General features: G+C 60.1%; 1 protein-coding gene across 2 annotated transcripts; it reads left to right on the forward strand.

Moving 5' to 3' along the window:
- The first annotated feature begins 4506 nt into the window (after positions 1–4506).
- On the forward strand, positions 4507–17826 carry DNAJA4 (DnaJ heat shock protein family (Hsp40) member A4). 2 transcript variants are annotated; one of them, XM_051834652.2, is made up of 8 exons: positions 4507–4800; positions 5133–5271; positions 10374–10554; positions 12027–12131; positions 13179–13406; positions 14060–14290; positions 15839–15939; positions 16155–17826. In XM_051834652.2, exons 1-8 carry the CDS (start codon positions 4718–4720, stop codon positions 16368–16370), a joined length of 1284 nt encoding a protein of 427 aa, XP_051690612.1. In that variant the 5' UTR covers positions 4507–4717; the 3' UTR covers positions 16371–17826. The 2 variants fall into 2 exon arrangements, with proteins under 2 accessions (XP_051690612.1, XP_051690611.1); XM_051834651.2 differs by lacking the exon at positions 4507–4800 and adding an exon at positions 4814–4957.
- Positions 17827–17923: the final 97 nt, after the last annotated feature.

The raw sequence follows: 17923 nt of genomic DNA on the forward strand, positions 1-17923 counted from the left end.
GGTGGAGTATTAGCCTAGTGAGCCGCGGCGCCGGCCAAGTACTGCTTTTCTAAGCAAACTCTTTTTAAAATTGTTTTAGAAATTCCAACATTTGTTTGCTTTTCTGAGAGGTAAATGAGGCTGGGCCTGGAGGCCCCAGGGGATGCCCGTTGCCTTTAGTCAGCAGGAAGGGGCCGGAGAGCAGGAGATGAGAGGCTTAGAGGCCTGAGACTGGGTTCACGCTCTGCTGCCTTCCCAGGTGCGTGAGCAGGAAGCTGGATCCGAAGCAAAGCAGCAGGGACTCATTCTGGCTCTCTGATATGGGACGCCGGCATCGCCAGCAGCGGCTTACCCCACCGCACCACAATGCTTGCCCAAGGGTTTTTGATTACGTAATTTATGTACGGTATATATTCACACACACACAGACACCTGTTCATGTCTACGGATGCAGCCGTGTATTGCTTGACAACAGAATCAGCTGTGCTGTCGCTGAATGGTCACACATTCTACTCGCACAAACCAAGATGGGGCTGACATTACCGTGAGATAAACTGCCAGGCCCAGCAGCACACAAGCAGCTCACCATGGATGCCAAGGTGACCTTCCACACCTCTCACGGTCCTACGACGCACCTGCTCTTTTACAGATGTGAAACGCAGGCAGAGAGAGGAAGCAGTAGCGCCAAGGCCGCAAGGCTGGGAAGTGGCGGACCCACCTGTGCTGGCGATGGGTTGATTTTCTGGAAGCAAAGTAGGAGGCAGCAGAATGGGACTGTGGCTCCGGCCACCTGACCGGTGCCAGCCTGATCAGGCCATTCTTCAAGTGGGCGTTTGCTCGTAAGGATAACTTTGGGAGCAGTGGGTATGTCCGTGGTCTCCAAGTGAGGCTTTCACGGGTGGATACACCAATCAAAACGTATTAAACGGCACACTCCAAACATATGCAATGCCTTGTGCGTCAATTATATCTCATTAAGGGCATCTCAGCAAACTGATAGCAATGATGCCATGGCATAAAAACGTATTTCTACAGCAACTCATCTATCTTCTGTGTCTTTATTGCCACGTTCAGACATGATACATAAAATTCATGTTCGCATCTAAGCACTGCTTTGAGAATTTTGCTGTGCTTCCAAACAGGGAAATGTCTTCAAATGAAAACTCAGAGTTACAATGACTCAAGAATCTTTTTACAATTTTATATTACTGAAAATGGAACACAATGTAACTGTTATAACAACAGAGTGATCTTGCTGAAATAAAGTAAAAAAAAAAGTCATTATATATATATATACAGGCATACTTCAAAACGGTTGTGGGAAGACGGAATGAATAGAGAAGTTTATTTAGCTGCAAAAAGTTTTTGAAATCCAAGCACAGATTTTTTCATAATACACTTTTTCTTTTTTTTTTGGACAGGCAGAGTGGACAGTGAGAGAGAGAGAGACAGGTCTTCCTTTTGCCGTTGGTTCACCCTCCAATGGCCACCACGGCCGGCGCACTGTGCTGATCCGAAGCAAGGAGCCAGGTGCTTCTCCTGGTCTCCTATGCGGGTGCAGGGCCCAAGCACTTGGGCCATCCTCCACTGCACTCCTGGGCCATAGCAGGGAGCTGGCCTGGAAGAGGGGCAACCGGGACAGAATCCGGCGCCCCGACCGGGACTAGACCCCGGTGTGCCAGCGCCACAAGGCGGAGGATTAGCCTAGTGAGCCATGGCGCCCGCCCCGTAATACACTTTCTCATGGACCCTGACAACCTCCTCCTCTTGCAGCCCCTGTCACCCCGGGTTCTCTTTCCGCCGCTCTGGGGCTGCTCCTCATCCCTCCACCTCCCACTGGCAGGTGCTCCCCAGCCGTCTCCTGGGCGCTGCCTTGCCCTGCTGCTGCCCTCTCTCTGGGCCGGCTGTCACACCCCTCCCTGAGGCCCACACCCGCCCAGCCTCCCCCGGGCAGCTCCTGCTCTGAAGCCCTTCACGGCTCCCCAGGACCATCTGAGGATGCAGCACACTCCTGAAGGCATCAGGGCTCCAGGGTACCTGCCCCTGCTTCCCTTCCCACGCAGGGTTTGCCCCCCGCCAGGGCACTGCACCACCTGCCTTTCTTCTGCGGTCATTTCCTCATGGCTCCCCACCCTCCCACCCACCCTGCTCAAGGCGGTTCCAACATGCAGGCCTGTGGCATATGCTCCCTCCTCCATGAAGTCCTTCCGGGCCTCTCCCCAGTCTCGCGGGGCTCTCCTCCATCACGGGACTCCAAGGGGAACCTGTCCCAGGATTCCTTCCATGCTTCTTGGACTGACTCCCACCCTGGAATCAGGGGCCACGGAGCATTCCACACCGCTGTTTCTCCTCTGCACCAAGTCTCCCCACTGTAAAATGAGGTGGCAGAATTGCATCAGTATGTGTTAAACATCTCTTGTGCAAGTGCCACCTACTCATTATTCCTTTTTAAAAATGTTATTTTTGGGCCTGGCCTGCAGCACCAGCCTCCCACATGGGCACTGGTTCAAGTCCTGGCTGCTCCTCTTCTGATCCAGCTCTCTGCTGTGGCCTGGAAAAGCAGTAGAAGATGGCCCAAGTGCTTAGGCCCCTGCTAAGACCTGGAAGAAGCTCCTGGCTCCTGGCTTCAGATCAGCCCAGCTCTGGCTGTTGCGGCCAATTGAGGAGTGAACCAGCTGATGGAAGACCTCTCTTTCTCTCTGCCTCTGCCTCTCTGTAACTCCACCTTTCAAATAAACCTTAAAAAATTTTTTTTCAGGTAGGCATTTGGCCTAGCAGTTAAGATGCCCACGTCCCATTACTGGAATGCTTGTTTGATAGTGGGGTCTGGCTCCAGACTCCAGCTTCCTGCTAGTGCAGACCCTGGGAGGCAGCAGCTGGGTTCCGGCCACCCATGTGTGGGATCTGCATTGAGTCCTGGGACCTGGTTTCAATCCCTGGCCCAGGGCTTCTGTGAGCACTTCAGGAGAGGAACTCTCTCTTGGCCTCTTATGATTTTAACCCCCCCCCCCCCCAGTGTGATGCCTGGATCCCGCCCCTGAAGCTCTGTAGTAGTGCAGCGCACTGCCCAGTCACAGGGCCTTTCAGAAGCTTCCGGGTGACCCCCACAGCAGCCGGGGTTGAGGCTACAGGGCCAGGAGCCTTCATCTGCCCATTTGATCCAAGAGCCCTGAGGCTTTGTCTCTTCCTCTCATTGTCTGCAACTCTACCTCTCAAATAAATAAATAAAAATATTTTTAAAGATGTATTTATTTATTTGAAAGTCAGAGTTACACAGAGAGAGGAGAGGCAGAGAGAGAGAGAAAGGTCTTCCTTCCATTGGTTCACTCCCCAATTCGCCGCAATGGCAGGAGCTGTGTCGATCCGAAGTCAGGAGCCGGGTGCTTCCTCCTGGTCTCCCACATAGGTGCAGGGGCCCAAGCACCTGGGCCATCCTCCACTGCTTTCCCAGGCCACAGCAGAGAGCTGGACTGGAAGAGGAGCAGCGGGACTAGAACCAGCGCCCATATGGGATGCCGGCGCTGCAGGTGGAGGCTTAACCTACTGTGCCACAGCACTGGCCCCCATAAAGCTATATGAACAGTCAGTAATAGCTGGGTAGGGAATCCAAAATTCCTGAGCTCCAGTTGTGAGTTCCCTAACCAAAGCTTACTGTGTCCAAGGGCACAATTCAGAGAAAAAAAAAAAAAAGTCCCCAAGAACAGCCGTGAGCAGCCTAACTTCTCTTGGCCATTACGTATCATTTCTCATATCCACGGAAGACATGGAGGAGAGGCAGTGCCGGCTGCAACCACAGGACCCCAAACCAGGCCAGGGGATCCTAGGGAGTGGCCAGTGGCCCGCACAGGGCTCTGCTGACAAAGCGAAAACACAGGCAGAAGCCAAGGCTGGCGCGGGCAGAGGGGCCTGCAGTTCACTGATAGCAGGACACTAGCTGTCCCCACCCTGGCTGCTGCAGGTCTGATCATGGCTCCCAGGACACATGCCAGGAGCTGGGGGCAGCCCAGGGGCGTCGAGGGCTATTACTGTGCCCTTCCAGGCAGCCTCCGGGGCCACCCCGTCAGGTCAGGGTTCAGCCATGGGACCCCTGTGATGTGGTGCACGACACGGCAATTGCCCATCAGATTGGTTCAGTCAGCGGCAGGTGCATTGAAGACGCCTGGAGGGGAGGGGGGCGCGGATCCCTTCGGAGGTCCTGGGGGATGTCGCCTTCTCATCTCATAGACGGAAATGCCCACAATAGGGGGCATTTACGGGCCTCCCAAGGGTGGGCAGCGGACAGATCGCTGTCCACACCCAGGGCCAGCTAAGGGCCGCTGTCCAGATCTGGAAGACTTTGGGGTACACCTCAGCCTTGAGAACCCCCCCTAGCTGCTGGCTGCTGTGCACCCTCGAGAGACGGGACCCCAACCCAGTACAGGGCGTCCCTACCCACAGCCCCCAGCCCCTCAAAAACGCAACAATGTGGCGTAAGCCTCCGGGCGCACGCGGGCGGTGACCCCACAGAGGGGGGCCACGCCCGTGGGAGAGGCCGGGTGGGGTCCGCGGGCCGCGCCCGCAGCTCGCCCAGCGCTGCCCCTCGGTGCACGGTTCCCGCCCGCGCGGCCCCCCAAGCCTCTGCAGCCTCCAGCCAGCCGGCCCCACGGACACGCGCAAGGGCAAGGGGGCGGCCTCGCGGCGGCGGGACGGTCGTCGGAGGGCGCCCTTCACGTCCAAGCCGCCTCCCAAGGGCCCCACCATGGCCCGGGGCGGCTCCAGTCAGCACTGGAGCTCCGGGGAGTCGGAAGGGCGGCAGGAGGAGCAGGCGGCCGAGGACTCGGGGTGAGCCGGCCGGGCCGAGACGGCCGCCGCCGGAACCTCCGCGAAGGTTCTGGGCCTCTGTGGCGTCACCCGCTCCTTGCGGAACCTTCCGCCGGCGCCCAATAAAACCCGCCGCGGAGGAGCCGGCGGCTCGAGTGCGGCGGTGCCGGGCGCGGAGGTCGGCCCGGCGGCGCGGGCGGGCGGCTGAGCGAGCGGGCGAGCGAGCGGGCGGGCGGGCGGCCGAGGGAGCCGTGACCGTGACCGTGACCGTGAGGCGCGGGCGGGCGGCGCGGGCCAGGGCCCCGGCGGGCGCCCCGCACACGCTGACCGGCCTCGCCCGCCCCGGCCCGCAGAGACAAGATGGTGAAGGAGACCCAGTACTATGACATCCTGGGGGTGAAGCCCAGCGCCTCCCCGGAGGAGATCAAGAAGGCCTATCGCAAGCTGGCGCTCAAGTACCACCCGGACAAGAACCCGGATGAGGGCGAGAAGGTGCGGGCGGCTGCGCCCCCGGGACTCACTCGGGGGCGGCGGGGTCGGGCCGGGCCGGGCGGCGCGGCGTGGGCGGGCGAGGCGCCGAGCGGAGCCGCGGGAGCCCCTGCGCGGCCGGTCCCCGCTGCGGTTCGCTCGTCCAGTGTGTGCGGGGGCTGACCCCTGGGAGCATCGCTGCGGGAGAGGCAGCCGGCGAACGGGGAAACTGAGGCACTCGGGGCCAGAAGTTGTGTCCTTGCCTGGGGACTCCCGGGATGGAAGGCGCTTTGTGCTCCTGGTCCCAGTGGATGCGGAAACCCTAGGGATGAGCTGTTAGGGCTGAGCCTGTGCCTGGGACCAACCCGGGGTCCCTTTTGAGAATGACAGGGTGCGTTGGCCCCTGGGCTGCCTCCCCTTTATCGCGGGGATGCGAAAGGCCCCGACCTATCAGCGCATCATATTCTAGGCTTCCTGTGGATCCTAAGTACCAAAAATAAGCTCCAAAGGGCTCCGCGTTGTAGACAACGGAATTAATCTTTTTCAGGAAGTCTGTTTTTTGTCCCAAAGGAAGCCCTCGATCCACCTGAACAGGTGACTTATTCTGGCTCCTTATTCTGCCTGCCGGTTTCCTGTGAAACTTTGGATGTCCCAGATGGGTTTTGGGAGGTGGGGCGGTTGCAGTAGCTGACAAGAACCCCCACCCACCTGCCTGGTGTGGAGAGCCAATGGAAGTACCTGTCCTGGTAGTTATCCCAGCTGGAGGAAGCTTGGAGGGTGGTAGTAGTGATCAAATATTTATATTTAGCCACATCTGCCGATTGTGGCCGTCACCAGGTTGCAATGCTCCCCTCCCAGACCGTGTGCCTGCCCCCACCCCCTCCAGCCCTTTCTCGTCTATATTTAGGTGGGTTACTGTAGCTTTTAAAGCCCTTGGCTTTCTCCCTGGGGTTGGTGATTCATAGACACACTCCCTGCGTGCATCGTAGTTGGTTTCTCACCAGCTCCTGTAAGGAAAGAGCCTGGGCTGGTCGTGGCCGCATGTGGGCCAGCCTTGTGACCCTGGGCTCAGGTCAGACCTCGTGCCTGGCTGTGTGCATGCACGGGTGTGTGTTTTTGGTGTTCCGAAGTTTGTCTGTTTACATTAGACTTGTTTTAAGCTGAAAATTATTTATAGCCAAGCACTGAATTAGTGTCACATAAATGAGGCTCTTAGGAGTAGGGTCTTTCAGGTCTCTCCTGTTTATTTCTTTATTTTTTGGAGGGGGGGGCATGCTACTGCCAGGCGCATCTTCCTTCGCCTGTGTTTATGGAAGAAACAAACCCTTCAGTGTAGTTCTCAGCTACCCACCACCCAGGAGGTGGGTTCTGAACCACTGGTGCACTGCTTAGCCTCCTAGGACACTGGTTGTTCGTGTGATACCCGTATTCCATGCTGTGATGTGGCCAGGCCGGAGGCTGTGTCCCCACGCCTGCTCCTGAGCCGAGGGGCCCGCTGTGCAGGGTCCCTGCTGGCCATGGGAGTGAATGACAATGTCATGAGAAGTGAACTTTCAGAAATGTCGGGTGGGACCGGAGGGCAGAGAGCCTGGTGCAGTTGCAGACAGGCAGGGCCGTTCCAGGAAGGGGGTCGGGGCGGGGGGGTGGGGTGGAGGTCTGCAGAAACCAAGGGGGGGGTGTGACGAGACGGGGGCTCCTCTTCTGCTCCTACTGTGTGCCGGGCACTTTGCTGGCCTCTGCTTTCTTGGGTGTCTGAATGTGGCTCTTTGCGCTTTGCCTGTCTCAGGTGGAACCTTGGGGTTTTTTTTTTCCTCCTGAGTTTGTCACTGTATTATTCATGTCCCTTCAAAAATAGACTCGGCCAGTCCCGTCCCCCTTGTTCGGGGACAGCTGAGACGGCCGTTGGGGTGCCGGTCTTTGTTTTCTGCTCTGTTGTCCCCCGTTGCTAAGCACCGGGTCGCCCGCATTTGTTGTCAGACGCTCTGGTCTCTTGGCGTGGAGTCGCTACTTGTCTGCGTGTGGTTGGTTTTCTGCAAGACACAGCGGGTGGCCAGTGGCCGGTCAGCAAGGCAGTCCCTTTCCGGGGCCAGCGATCAGGGGAGTGTTCTGGGCTGCGGCTCTGTTAAGATGAATTTGGTCTTTTGCTTGATTTCATTGTAACTTCTAGTTTGCGTAACAGACTTTGATGTTAAAGGGTCTTGAAAGAGCCCACCCTGGACACATCCCCTACACGCACCTCGGACTGCCTTCCAGGCTTTTCCCGGGGGGAGCCTGTGCGTAGACTTTAGTTTTCCTCTCTTTGCTTGATATTTGATGCTTGATATTTGATCACAAGTGAGGATGCAGTCTTCAGACCGTTTGCCCTGGCTGCAGAGCGAGCGCTTCCAGTGCCGGTCACGGCAGCCATCTCCAGCTGGGAGAGTGGCCCGGGCAGGGCACTGGTTAGACTCGGCAGGGTCCCTGGAGGTTGAGGGGCCCCTGCTCTGGGTAGTCAGTGCCCCCACCCCTGCAGGATCTGATCGAACCCATCCCCAGGGGTGTTCTTTTCCCACCCTTAGAGGGCTTCTGTCACGTGTGAGTGCTTGTGCATGTCCAGGTATTTGGTGAGTGTGTCTAGTGGACACTGTTACCTGCGTGTGCCCTGAGCTACACAGGGGCCCAGGAACGTTCCAGGGGCCTCCTTGTCCAGTTGCTTTCAGATCTGGGGGTGCAGAGACTACCTGCACCCCAAATTTGCTGCTGGAGAAAGGGAGCTTAGTGACTGAGACCTACACGGCAGAAGTGGTACGGAGAATTAACGGATCCAAAGACCGTGTGCCTTGTGCAGTGAGACTGAATCTCCTGGCTGGCTACTTTGGCGGGTGGGCTCTGCTTATCAGATGTTGATTAGCTCTCTGGCAGGGGCCGGGGGCCAGGGACGCTCCAGCACCTTGGTAAGTGTCAGCGTTTGGTCCTCGTGGCCTAGGCTGCACTGTTGGTCAGACAGAGCTGGCCTCCTCTCCTTCATGTCTCAGTTTTCAGGATCCAGCCATTTGTTTAACAAATATGTTCCCAGTGCCTTCTACGGGCTGCACACGGTTCTAGGCGCAGGGCTGCAGCAGCGGCAGGGCTGACAGAGCCCCCAGCCCCGTGGTCATGGGGCTCGGGTCGCAGTGGGCATGTAGTATACGCAATGAGGATGGGAGTGGGCTTAGCTGTGGCCTTGGTCAGGGCGATGGCAGTGGTGGGCGGAAGGGTGGGTTGGCGTAGGTCAGTGTGCTGGTGTTTATACCTGTGGAGGAGATGGGCGTGGCACAGTGAGCACCTGCAGACCCTCCCCTCAACTTTGCATGTTGGCTTCGATCATCTCTACAATGGGTTGCATATCCCTGCCCATCGGAAGCTTCTAGAACCTGGATTTTCAGGTTGGGGTGCTCAGCTACTAACATCTATGCAAATATTCCAAAGTCCAAGAAAACCCCAGTCCTGAAATGCATGTTTAAGACAAGTGTCTAAGACAAGGGGCGCTCAGCCTTAAAGCAAGCTGCGCACGTCACAACCACGCCGCCCCAAACACGTTTCTCCTGGGAGCAAGCGTCCCTGTACTTAACCATCGTGTAGATACGGCAGCCAAAACGTCTAACGCGGAGGAAGTCACATTGCTTCCGTTGTCCCAGCAGCGTTGTTCCTCTGCAGCCATTGTCTCCCAAGCGTGGAGCCAGCACAGGATCTCAGGCGGATCCAGCTTCCCTGTGCAGCCTGTCCTCAGTCGGGGTTTCCGATTCTTATAACCGAATGCCAGTGAGAGGAGGAGCATTGCAGTGTTCCTGGTGGGGTTGCAGGGAGCTGCTTGGGTTTGACCTGGAGGCTGGGATGCCACGTGGGATACGGGATGCCTGGGTTCGAGTCCCGGCTCTGCGCCTGGTCCCAGCTTCCTGCAGGGTACATATCCTGGGAGGCCGCGGGTGACGGCTCAGCTGGTTGGGTCCAGGTCATTCGCATGCAGACCTAGATCGAGGGCCTGAGTCCTGGCTTCAGCCTGGCCCAGCCCTGTGCATCGTGGATGTTTGAGAAGTGAACCAGCGGGTGGGACATCTCTTTCTCTCCGCCTTTCAAATTAAGTGAAATAAATGAATTTTTTTAAAGCTTATGGAAAATTGAATTAAAAGCAGTTTATTTTGGTGCAAAAAATTTTAAAATGCACGCATAGTTTTTTCGTAATGCGATTTTTTCCCCACAAACTTTTTATTTATTTATTTTATTTTTATTTATTTATTTATTTATTTTTGACAGGCAGAGTGGACAGTGAGAGAGAGAGACAGAGAGAAAGGTCTTCCTTTGCCGTTGGTTCACCCTCCAATGGCCGCCGCGGCCGGCGCGCTGCGGCCGGCGCACCACGCTGATCCGATGGCAGGAGCCAGGAGCCAGGTGCTTTTCCTGGTCTCCCATGGGGTGCAGGGCCCAAGCACTTGGGCCATCCTCCACTGCACTCCCAGGCCACAGCAGAGAGCTGGCCTGGAAGAGGGGCAACCGGGACAGAATCCGGCGCCCCGACCGGGACTAGAACCTGGTGTGCCGGCGCCGCTAGGTGGAGGATTAGCCTAGTGAGCTGCGGCGCCGGCCTCCCCACGAACTTTTTGACTCCCCTTGCCCGTTTCGCGGGGTGGCTGCACGTGGTGTTGTGTCTGCCACAGTTCCTCCGGGCGCAGGCTTGAAGCAGGAGCAGGAGGCCAGGTGCGGAGAGGCGAGATTGGCGCCCGAGGCCGGGTCTGCAGCAGCACCTGGCCGGCCCGTGGATGCTCACAGGTGCCGGTAGTGGAAGTCCACGCGGTAAACCGGCAGAGCAGCCGCAGCCCCCGCGGCTCTGTTCGCCTTTAGACTTGGGCCCTGGCACCACCTCAGTGCATCGGAACCGGGCTCTGCTGCTTCCTGCCGGCTGCAGCCGGAGGGGGAGGTGGCGCCCCTCCCCCCTGCTTTCTCTCCTGCGCGCTCCCTGGGCCCCTTCCCCAGGGAGTAAGTGGGAAAGGGGACCAACTCTAGCCCGGGCCTGCCCGTTACTGTTTCGTATTCCTGTCGCAGGCTTGCTTAGTGACACAACTCAAACCCCTCCATGTCATAACCTCTCTCCTCTCTTTTTTCTTGCGAAGTTTAAACTCATATCCCAAGCATATGAGGTGCTTTCCGATCCAAAGAAAAGGGACATTTATGATCAGGGCGGAGAGCAGGCCATCAAAGAAGGCGGCTCGGGCAGCCCCAGCTTCTCATCGCCCATGGACATATTTGACATGTTCTTCGGCGGCGGTGGACGGATGGCCAGAGAGAGGAGAGGTAAACACGCGGCCTGCAGCGCTGCGGGGCCGGTCCAGGTGCTGGCGCGGCAGGGGACCGTGCTTGGCGGGCATCGTCACGTCTGGGGTTCCGTGGCTTCACCATTTTGCCACCTGTCTGGCATCCAGGCAGCCTGAGTGTGCTTCGTGGTTGTGCGACACCCTCCAGATGCCACGTAGGAGGGGTGCGGCAGTGGATACCGAGGTTGGGTTCATCTTGTCCTCTTTCCCTCTGTGGTTGGCGCCAGCACCCATGTGTCCTGGTGGGCGGCCGGGGCACCTGCTGGGGTCCTTCGCGATGCCTCTGCCAAGAGTGCCTCTCTCCTCCACCCCAACCCCTCCTTGTGGCAGAGTGCCAGGGCCGGCGACCCCTCTGGGGCTGACGGGCTTGGCTGGGCTCCGTGTGGGCCTGGTTCTCACAGCCTTCCACGGCAGCTTCGTGCCATTGATTTGGGCACTGGGTTTGCACAGCTGCCCCTCCCCCCGGCCTCTGCCCCGTCTGCCGTACTCCTCACAGCCTGCTTGGGATCCGGGAGCCAAGTGGGGGACCAGGCTGGATGTAATTCTAGACAAAGGCAGGCGACATCAGCTGTGCAGGGGGTTTCGGAAGTCTGGTTTTGGTCAGTGAGGGGCCCCTGGATAAATGAAGCCATGTTTGTTCTCACACTGTAATTGGCTTTGGGCTTTAAAAAGCCGGGGTGCCAGTGCTGTGGACGTGGTGTGCGACACTGGCCAGGTGAGTGGCAGGGCCCAGTCCTCCCCTGGCCTCTGGCCTGTCAGCGACGCTGTGGCCGTCCTGGAAACCCGGGTGTCCTACCCAGCTCTCTCACCGACTTGAGATGGAAAACTTCACGCCGTTAATGAAGTCATCCCTCAAAGGTGACGGCCAGTCAGCCAGGACAGCTTGTGCCAGAGGCCGGGAGAGCCACGGGCCGTGTGGGGAGGGTCCTCATGCCTTCCGGCCTGACAGATGGGCAGAGCCCGAGGCAGACAGACCCCCACCCCGGGACAAACGCAGAAACCAGATCTCGACAGAGAGCAGCGCTCCTGCGTGGCCACGAGCGACCAGAGGGCCCCGAGAGGGAAGCACCTGCCGCCCGAGGAGGAGCCGCAGGACATCCCCTCATCCCCTGTTGGTACAGGACAGGGACAGGGCCTCTCCCTGGGAGGTCTCGGACAGCAGGGTCCCTGCGCGGCCCGCCTTCGCCTTCTCCCCGCGTGAGCGCTCTGTCCTCAGATTTGATAAAGACCTTGATAAATGACTAATTGGCTCGTAGCGAGAGAGGGTAAGAGCTCTGGTGGCTGGCTCAGGGCCAGGCTGCGGCCACGGAAGCTGCTTCCGGCTGGGAGGCCGGCCAGGACCCAGCACGGGGGTCTTTGGAGGCCCCCAGGCACGGGGGCTGGTGGGCGATGTTCACGCGGCGGGCCGTTTATCATGCGAATACTAACCCGGTTTTTTTCTCCATTGGCAAGGCAAGAATGTCGTGCACCAGCTGTCCGTAACCCTTGAAGATTTGTATAATGGAGTCACAAAGAAATTGGCCCTCCAGAAAAATGTAATTTGTGAGAAATGCGAAGGTAAAGTAATTAATTAATTTTTGAGTGACTCTCACAGTCCCGAGCCCTAGATCCAGGAACGTGTGTATTTTACGGTTCACAGAAAAATTATTTCTCTTTTCACATGTGGGCCTCAGGCAGAGATTGAAGCGGGGCCCGAGGCCCGGGGCTTTCTGTCCCAGGGCAGGGTTGACTCGGGCCGGCCACGTATTTCCTCTGTGTGTTGACAGTTATTTGAAGCGTTTAAAAACCGAGTCAGGCCGGTGCCGCGGCTCACTAGGCTAATCCTCCACCTTGCGGCGCTGGCACACCGGGTTCTAGTCCCGGTCGGGGCACTGGATTCTGTCCCGGTTGCCCCTCTTCCAGGCCAGCTCTCTGCTGTGGCCAGGGAGTGCAGTGGAGGATGGCCCAGGTGCTTGGGCCCTGCACCCCATGGGAGACCAGGAAAAGCACCTGGCTCCTGGCTTCGGATCAGCGCGGTGCGCCGGCCGCAGCGCGCCAGCTGCGGCAGCCATTGGAGGGTGAACCAACGGCAAAGGAAGACCTTTCTCTCTGTCTCTCTCTCTCACTGTCCACTCTGCCTGTCAAAAACAAAACAAAACAAAACAAACAAAAAACCGAGTCAGTCCACCTGGGCCCACGGTTGGCAGACGCCGCCTGTCAAGGGCTGGGCAGTTAAGTGTCCCCAGCTCTGTGGCCCTCCCTGTGCTGCGACGGCCCGGATCTGCCATCTCAAGGCTCAGCCGGCCCTTGAGTTTTCATGAAAATTCCAGTCTGGTGACGTCAGACCAGAGCTCCCCACGGAGGGACGGCTGAGCCACGCCCTGCGGCCCCCGTGGACGGGCCCCCACGGCCCCTGCCAGCTCAGGTGGGCGCGGGTGGCTTCACCTGTGGGAGCGGGTACAGCACGTGTGGCGAGGCTGGCACAGCCCAGACCACACATGCTTGTGAGCAGATGCCGTCGTCCGAGGTGGTCCGCCGGCCAGGCACGCGAGGACCCCAGCCCCAGGGCCCGGGCTCGGCTGCTGCGGCGGCAAAGCCGCAGCTGCCTTACTGTGGTCTGTGCAGGCGTCGGCGGGAAGAAGGGGTCGGTGGAGAAGTGCCCGCTGTGCAAGGGCCGGGGCATGCAGATCCACATCCAGCAGATCGGGCCGGGCATGGTGCAGCAGATCCAGACGGTCTGCATCGAGTGCAAGGGCCAGGGCGAGCGCATCAACCCCAAGGACCGCTGCGAGAGCTGCAGCGGCGCCAGGGTGACCCGCGAGAAGAAGATCATCGAGGTCCACGTGGAGAGAGGTGAGGCCGGGTGGGCCCCGCCGCCCGAGGGGGACAGGGGGTGAGCCGCATCACCGCCCCGGCCTCTTGCCGTCCCGCGTCCTGAGACCACAAACAGCCTCTGGCTAAGCGTTTCCAGGGCTCAGGGTGTCACGCGGCCCCGTTTTGGAAAGGGCCCTGCGGCCACCCTCAGAGATCCCCTGGGACCCTGGGGCGCTCTTGCTGAGCTGGGTTGTCCCGTGACCAAGGGGACACCGTCCGTTCTGTTCTCCGCCTCTCTCCCCACTGCGGCCCCTCCCCTGTGCAGTGCCTCCTGCCCCAGTCCCCGTGGTTTCCTAACCCCGAGAACAAGAGAGAATCCACACCCGCCGCCGCGGGCACTGTGGAGGGATTTCACGCACACGCGTGTGCCCACGCCAGCTCTCGGAGGGGGCCCAGGCTGGCCGCCCCGCACAGTGGCCAGAGCTGTGCGCTGAGAGTGGGTGGTGGCGGCAGGAGGCAGCAGCGGGCCAGGGCGGGCACGCCGTGTGACCGGGCTGCCTGGCCGCTCAGGACCCCGGCCCCCGCCTCTTTCCTCGGGCCCTGCCGCCCCAGGCCGGGCTGTGGGTGGGAGGCTGGCCGACTGCGACCCCCGAGCCCGCGAGGCGCTAACCGCGGGGCGTGCTGTTCCGTAGGTATGAAGGATGGGCAAAAGATTCTGTTTCATGGCGAAGGCGACCAGGAGCCTGAGCTGGAGCCTGGCGATGTCATAATTGTGCTTGATCAGAAGGATCATAGTGTCTTTCAGAGGCGAGGCCACGACCTGATCATGAAAATGAAAATCCAGCTCTCTGAAGCTCTGTGTGGCTTCAAGAAGACGATAAAGACGCTGGACGATCGGACCCTGGTCATTACGTCCAAGTCAGGTGAGGCCCGGGCGCCGCAGGCCCCCAGCCCGGCTGCGGGGGGGGGGGGGGGCGCCACAGCGTCAGGAGTTCCTTTATTCTCTCCCAGAACAAAACAGCCAGTGTCAGCGGGGAGGGGCCGCAGCGGGAGTCTTGGGAGTCCCAAATTTGAGCTGAATGTGCCCATCAAACTTGTAAAAAATGTGGTTTTTGAGCCAAACAGCTGAGGACAGGCACAGCACCGCGGGTCAGCAGTGGGCAGCAGCGTGTCCGCGGGTGCGGCCGTGGCTGGGCTGCGAACAGTGCTGCTGGGTGGGGGGGTTGCCGTGCCTCTGGCCGTCCGAGGGTGGAGGCCACGCAGGGCCGGGAGGGCTCGGCAGGCTGCTGGTTTGGGCTGGTGCTGAGGCCACGCCCCCGGCCTCCCCTGCCCTCCCCTTTCTGGCCTGGCTCCCTCTGTCGCCCACCTCTCTTGTTCTTCCTCCGCCCCCTTTCTTGGGGATGATGTGAGATGACATTTTAGATCAGGCCTTGAGCTTGTGGTTTTTTTTTAAAACTTGGAAAGACTCTCCAGTTTTGGGCAGAGTTTGACATTTGCAGAGTGTGTGCGTGTGTGTGCGTGTGCACACGTGCGTGCATGCTTCATCAAGGACTGGAGGAGGCGCTGCTGTGTGCGGGACTTGCACACGCATTTGGGGCTGCAGTCCACATGCCTCCCAGGTACCCGGTTTCTCCCTCGCGGGAGGAGGAGTTCAAGGCCACAGGTGGCGGGCAGGGCCCCAGGCCCCCGTGTCCGCTGCACTGTAGCCCGTGGGGGCTGGGCCACGTCTGCGTGCAGCTTCTGTGGGAAGGCCCGTCCTGGGCCAAGCATGGATGCTGAGGTCTTGGGGCAGCCTGCGGGACTGGAGCCTGGTGCCTCCGCCGGAACCAGGGAGTGGCAAACCCCAGGGCCCTGCTCTGGCTCCAGCAGGGGAAGGGCCGGGTGTCCCCAAACCTCCCGCTGCGGGCACTTTCTGGGGCGATTTTCTGCCTTTTCTGGGCTCTCTTAACCCTTTCCTGTCTGCACTCCTCCCCCCCATTGCTGCTCCTTCCTCTCCTCTCCCCCTCTTCCTCCTCCTGCTGGTGGCCTGCCACACCTGCTGGAGCCGGCCCCCCCCCCCCCCCCCCCCCCCCCCCGAGCACCACAGTCTTCCCTGCTTGGTCTCACAGCTTCCCCTGAGCAGCAGCAAGGGCCTGAGGACAAACTTGATTCCAGAAAGAGACGGACCAAAGACAGAGCCCTGGCCGCCCTGCCCTCTGCTGTCCCCCCCCCCCCAGCCTTTCTGTCCCTGTGTGCCTCCAGACCCTTCCGTTAGTCCCGGTAGGTCTCGAGGCCTCAGAAACCGAGTTGGGGGCCGCTTGCTCCCCTGCAGAGGGGTCCCCCAAGGATCCAGGGAGGGGACTGCAGGTGGCCCCCAGCGGCTCTCAGAGGGTCCCCATCGTGTGTGGGATCCGCGTGCCAGCTGGCAGCCCCCTGTTTGGCAGGCCCTGGCGCAGAGGCCCCGCCCGTCTGACAGCCGCCCCCCCCCCCAGGTGAGGTGGTAAAGCACGGGGACCTGAAGTGCGTGCGTAACGAGGGCATGCCAGTCTACAAGGCGCCCCTGGAGAAGGGAGCGCTCATCATCCAGTTCCTCGTAAGTGCGCCGGCCCCGCGACCCCGCGACCCCGCGACCCCGTGACCCCGCAACCCCACGTCCCCACGTCCCCACGTCCCCGCGGCCCCGCGGCCCTGCAGCCTCAGCCTGGGCCCGGGGACTCCATGCGGTGACTCCATGTGCTCGCTCTCCCCCGGCGGGACTCCATGCTCGCTCTCCCTGGCGGTGACTCCAGGCACTGGCTCTCCCCACAGGTGGTCTTTCCTGAGCGGCACTGGCTTTCCCTAGAGCAGCTGCCCCAGCTGGAGGCCTTGCTCCCGCCCCGGCAGAAGGTCAGGATCACGGACGAGATGGAGCAGGTGGAGCTGAAGGAGTTCAACCCCGGCGAGCAGAGCTGGCGCCAGCACCGGGAGGCCTACGACGAGGAGGACGACGGGCCCCGGGCCGGAGTGCAGTGCCAGACGGCCTGACGGGCGTGGCCGGCACGGCACGTGGTGACTGTAACGTTGGCACAATGAAAATGGCCTCGCTTTCACGGCCTCGTGTTTGGGGTGTCCTGTGTATGTGTTCAGCATCCTCAACTGCTGAGTGTCCTCTTGGGTGTTTTTTTGGTTGTAACTTAAGTTATAGCTTAATTTATATTTAAATGTTTTAAGTGTCAATCACCTCTAGTCTCCATATGCGATCTGTTCATTTACACCCTCAGGACCTGCGCTTCCTGTGGCTGTGCTGACCGGTTCCGGCTCCGCCGGGGAAGCACAGCCGGGCCGTGGGGCCTGCGGCCCGGCCCATCCCTGGCTCTGCGGCTCCCCCTCCCCCGCCCTGCCTCGGCGGAGCCGCGGCTAGGACACCGGGAACCTCCATTCTAGGGGACCCTGGGTGGGACTTGCTTCGCCGTGCCCGGTTCTCACCCAACGGGCTCTGCCCCGGAGTCTCAGGCACCCTAGTTCTGCTCTCTGGGCCCTGGTTGGAATGGCTTTGTCCGACCATCTCCTGGCCGTTTGGGAACCTGCCAGGTCCTGCGGTCAGGACAGACCCGTGTTCCGAGTGGTGGCCCCCGCACGTGTTCTGTGTTTAATGACTTTCTGTTGACAGCCTTTGCGATGCTCTCCCACCCAAGTGCTTACTTGTAAAGAACACGAATGTGCCCACACGCCCAGCACCCCGAGGGCAGCGGCAGAGGCCTGGGTACAGGCTGGCTTCAGCCCCACGGCACCGCCAGCCTCCTGACCGGCGTCCCGGGTGGCTGCGGGGTCTGGTGTTGTCACCTCTCCCCCAGACTCTCCCTCCCAAGGGATCATTGCTCATTGCACAGCCGTCTCACCCGGGGCTTCTTGCACACTAGGCACTGCGCGCCCGGCCCGTCTCCGAGAGCTCGCTGGGGGACAGGAGTCTCTCCTCCAGGCGGGCAGGCGACAGCTTTGAGTTGGGGCGACCTCAGCCTTAGCCATTACTGCTCAGCTCTTTGCCTCACTCATGAAGAGCTCACTGCCTTTGAGAGGCAGGACCACCTGTCAGGTCTGCCCTGGTCTCCTCCTGTAGCCCAGTCCCTGGGGGGGGTGGGGGTCAGAGGGCAGCTGAGATGGGCAGGTGGGGCGAGCCGGCCACATGGACCGTGCTAGCAGTGGGCTGCCATTTGCTGCAAGCACGGAGCCCACCTGTGCCCACGTGGACCCCGGTCAGCACAGACAGAACGCACTCCTCCAGCCGAGCCCGGGTGAACGCCCGCCCCCAGTGGACCACGGCTCCAGGCTGCCGTCTGTGCTGTGCCTTCCTAATAAATCGTTGCTAAAGAATACTGTCCGGTTGGCGCTGGAGCCGTTACGTCCAGCTCCTTCCTGTCCCGAGCGGAACCTGGAGGGGTTGTGATTGACTTATTCCACCTGTGCACCTGTCACTTCCGAATTAAAACGGAGCTGGATGAGACACAGTGGCTCTGCCTCTTCTTCCTGGGAACAGACGGACAGCGCTCAAGGCCCCGCCTCAGGGCGGGTGGGGAAGCTCCCACCCTTGGGGAGCTCGT

The sequence above is a fragment of the Oryctolagus cuniculus genome, chromosome 12 (genome assembly GCF_964237555.1).
Source record: "Oryctolagus cuniculus chromosome 12, mOryCun1.1, whole genome shotgun sequence".
Taxonomy (NCBI): domain Eukaryota; kingdom Metazoa; phylum Chordata; class Mammalia; order Lagomorpha; family Leporidae; genus Oryctolagus; species Oryctolagus cuniculus.

Excerpts from the sequence above, each read along its gene's own strand:
- DNAJA4 (XM_051834652.2), top strand. The coding sequence starts at position 4,718 with ATGGCCCGGGGCGGCTCCAGTCAGCACTGGAGCTCCGGGGAGTCGGAA. Across the intron at positions 10,555-12,026 it reads GATGGCCAGAGAGAGGAGAG|GCAAGAATGTCGTGCACCAG; the intron begins GTAAACACGCGG and ends TCCATTGGCAAG. Across the intron at positions 13,407-14,059 it reads CGAGGTCCACGTGGAGAGAG|GTATGAAGGATGGGCAAAAG; the intron begins GTGAGGCCGGGT and ends GCTGTTCCGTAG.